The sequence below is a fragment of the Oxyura jamaicensis genome, unplaced genomic scaffold, assembly GCF_011077185.1.
Source record: "Oxyura jamaicensis isolate SHBP4307 breed ruddy duck unplaced genomic scaffold, BPBGC_Ojam_1.0 oxyUn_random_OJ72612, whole genome shotgun sequence".
Taxonomy (NCBI): domain Eukaryota; kingdom Metazoa; phylum Chordata; class Aves; order Anseriformes; family Anatidae; genus Oxyura; species Oxyura jamaicensis.
Window position 1 is genome coordinate 1 of NW_023311143.1, and position 3,306 is coordinate 3,306.

A 3,306-nucleotide genomic window follows, 5' to 3' on the forward strand; every position below is an offset into this window, starting at 1 on the left:
GGGACTAACGGCCACGGCTCGGAACCCGCTCCGCGGGGCCCGGCCCCTGCCCCCCGGCTCGGAACTCGCAGGGCAGGCCACGGCTCGGAATCCGCAGGGCAGGAAAGCCGCCGGGCTGCAGAGGCGCCCCGGCGCGGCCGGGCCCCGCATAGCCGGCAGGAGCAGCGGGCCCCCGAGGCGCTCCCGGGGCCTCGGCAGGGAGCGCTGCCGGCGGGTTCAGCGGCCCTGGCCCAGCCCCGGCGCCGCCCCGAGGGCCCCGCCCTCCCCGCCGCGGCCCCTCCTCCTGCGGGCCGGTAGCTGTAGAGCCGCGAGGGCTGAGTCCGAGGAGCAGGCGTGGGGCCATGGCGCCGCTGAGGGACTGCAAGGTCTGGCGGGGCAGGGAGAGGGGAGCAGTGCGATCAGGGGCAGGGCTGGGCCGGGCCGGGCGGGGGGAGCCCCGGGGGTGCCGAGAGCCCGCGGGGCAGCAGGGCCGGTTCCCGGGGCTGGGGGAGAAAAGCCAAAGGCTCCCCTGGGCACCTCAGGTTCTGCAGAGCGCTGCGAAACTGCCGCACGGAACCGGAGGAGTAAAGAGGAGGGATCTCTCACGGCCGGCTGGCATGGCAGCAGAGACAACGCTAGAAGGGAAAAGTCAGAAAAGTCTGCTCTCAGAGCTGGCCTGCCTGGCCCCAGCCATGCTGTGGCCACCGTGCTCGGGCCGAGTGCCGCAGCAAGTGAGCGCGGGTCCTACTAGCACGAGGAGCTGCAGGGGATGTCATGGCAGCAGAGACACCGCTAGAAGGGAAAAGTCACCAGGAAAGCAGAAGCAAGGTCAAGGCTTTGGCTGGCCCAAAAGAGGAAAGGCAAAGCAGGAAAAGGAGTGGAGGCAATGGCACTCTCCTGCAGGGATCCTGCCAGCGGACCGTCTGTTCTGGATTTAGGGAGGAGGATGAGGGGAAATGAGCAGCAGAGCCAGCATGTGTGAAAAGGGAAGGTGATGGCAGCTTTACAAGCTCTTCATCTGCCTTGTACCTCCTCGGCTCTCCTGGGTTTCATTCAGTGACAGACTCGTGGTCTCCCAGGCTTGTAAGGTGAACGCTCAAGTACTAGAAGTGTTGGGATGTGAGCCTTTAACGCCATCAGTGAGAGAAAAGAAAGCTTTTGAGTACTGTTGGAAAAGATGTCTTTGCGAGGCTCCCTAAAAAGTTTTGACAACTACAGCATTAGTTAGGTAAATAAGGTGGGAAGGGAAGCCCCTGAGGTAGTGAGGTGACAAATGTGGTGGTTGAGTGGCCATCCTGTGTGGGAAAAGGCAGTATTGCTTTTGTATGTAGAAACACGGGGTCTTCCTTTCCCATGTCACTGTTTCATACGAGGTGTATCTTCAGCAGAGGAACCAGCCCAAATTTGTCTGCAGGGAGTTAAGCGTAGTCCTTACCTTGTGAGGTATGTAGCCTTTCAAATTCTACAATTTATAATTTTAGGTTCTTTATCCCCACAGCAAACCCAACAAATTGAGATGTATGAGCAGGTGCACAAAAAGTATCTGCATCTGCTAACGTTGTTCTCACAGCTTTTTCCTGTTTTGAAAAAAAAAAATAAACAGTTGAAAAACATCAGAACATCACCTTTTTTTGAAGCCTGTCATCTCAGTGTGTGAAATCCTTCGTTTATCAACTGTTTGTTGTGCAGGCCTGGCAGGATGCTGGACTTGGCCTGTCCACTGCTAGCAACGAAGCCTGTAAACTCTTTGATGCAGTGCTCACCCAGGTATGACAAAAAATGGGGTCTGAAGGGACTTGTGCGTAAAACTGTCTTTGGTATAGCTGATTTTTTCATTCCTTAACAGCTGAAAGATTAGACAGAAGCTGAGTTTTGTTTCTTGAGGAAGGAATGCTTAGGCAATCACTGCTTGTGTGTGTTTGTGTTCATGTATGTGCATTGGTTCTTTCCAATAGCATGTGTGTTGGTTAGCTACTGGCTGTCAAGTCTGACAAGTAAGCTGTGGTCTCAAAAATGTTACATTCTCACACGTGTTCTTCAAATTGGGCTGAATTCAGCCATTAGCAGTCAGCAGAAAACCTTCGCAGTAGAGAGTGATGCCAAACACTGCAGCTGTGGGCAGAACTTCAGGCAGCGTGCTCATCCCACTGGACCCTGGTGAATCAAACACTCGACATAAGCTGCATAGGTAACAAAGGCTGTTAGTTCTGCTGGTGGCCAGGCTACCTGAAAGAAAGCAGCTTCTGTGTTTTCTTACTGAGCTAATTGTATCTGAATGTAGAGGTTCTCAGCTATCATTTATCTTGCTTCTGACTTTCACGTTTGGGAGAAGGAGAAGATGCCCAATGTCATTGGGGATTCCTTGACACAGTCTCTCTTTTTTATAGTATGCAACCTGGGCCAATGATGAGGGTCTCGGGGGTATTGAGGGATCTCTCTCCAAGCTAAAAGCAGCAGATCCAAATTTTAGTAAGTATAATCTTCAACAGTTAGTATGGAAAGTGTTGGTTAATTCCTTGCCTCTTTGTGTTCACTGTGCTTCATTTAGGCAACTGGGAAGTAGTGGGTTGCAGAACTCTGTAAAGCTTCTTTATAGTCGAGAGCAGGCTGGGATGATGTGTTTGGTTTTGTGTTTTTCTTTTCATTTCAAGTCTTCTTAAATGCTTATCATGAAAGGCCTAGAAAACTTCAAGCTTATAAGCCCTTCTGTCTGTCTCCTGTCACTACAGATCAGCTCCATTTTAAAACAAAACAAAACTGTGTTAATGCTTATGTAGAGATGAGTTTCCTACAGTTCTGTATGGCTCAAGTTGTAATGCTATGGTTTCTCTAGCAATGGGACATGTCATCGCTAATGGTTTGGAGTTGATTGGTACTGGAAGTTCAGTGCGGCTCAACAAAGAGCTGGACAGTGCGATGAGAACAATGATGACACTGTCAAAATCCCAGCCTCTGAGTGAGCGGGAGAAGCTTCATGTATCAGCGCTGGACATGTTTGCCCATGGGTAAGTGTCTAGCCCTTTGGGGAAGGGGGCAGGAGCTGGTTTTGTCATTCAGAATCTCCTTGCTGTTGCTGTGTACCGCCTTAGCACGTGTCCCAATTGCTCTTCTGTTGTTGCTTTCCTCCCATGTAAAGGACTGGGAAGAGTTTTAAGCTACCACAGGTAGAGGCGATGCTTGGGAGTGGTGTTGCCTAGCTGTCTAGCTAGACAACTAGTGAAGGATCAATGTGCAATGTTGGCGGCTGTGCTGAAATTTATCTCCCCAGGCTCTATCACCATGACTGTGTAACCACAAGCAATGTAAGAAGGGGATATAAATTTGTAT

General features: G+C 51.5%; 1 protein-coding gene across 1 annotated transcript; it reads left to right on the plus strand.

The window, feature by feature from the left end:
* Positions 1–240: 240 nt before the first annotated feature.
* LOC118159897 (tetratricopeptide repeat protein 38-like) lies at positions 241–3,003 on the plus strand. The gene is made up of 4 exons (XM_035314427.1): positions 241–365; positions 1,669–1,746; positions 2,367–2,448; positions 2,813–3,003. The coding sequence occupies exons 1-4, from the start codon at positions 342–344 to the stop codon at positions 2,986–2,988; spliced, it is 360 nt and encodes a 119-aa protein (XP_035170318.1). The 5' UTR covers positions 241–341; the 3' UTR covers positions 2,989–3,003.
* The last annotated feature ends 303 nt before the right edge of the window (positions 3,004–3,306 follow it).

What these genes read in the sequence shown, in the direction of transcription:
- LOC118159897 (XM_035314427.1), top strand. Translation starts at nt 342, where the DNA reads ATGGCGCCGCTGAGGGACTGCAAG. An exon ending in TTGATGCAGTGCTCACCCAG is followed by an intron (nt 1,747 to 2,366) that starts GTATGACAAAAA and finishes TCTTTTTTATAG; the next exon opens with TATGCAACCTGGGCCAATGA. An exon ending in AGCAGCAGATCCAAATTTTA is followed by an intron (nt 2,449 to 2,812) that starts GTAAGTATAATC and finishes TGGTTTCTCTAG; the next exon opens with CAATGGGACATGTCATCGCT.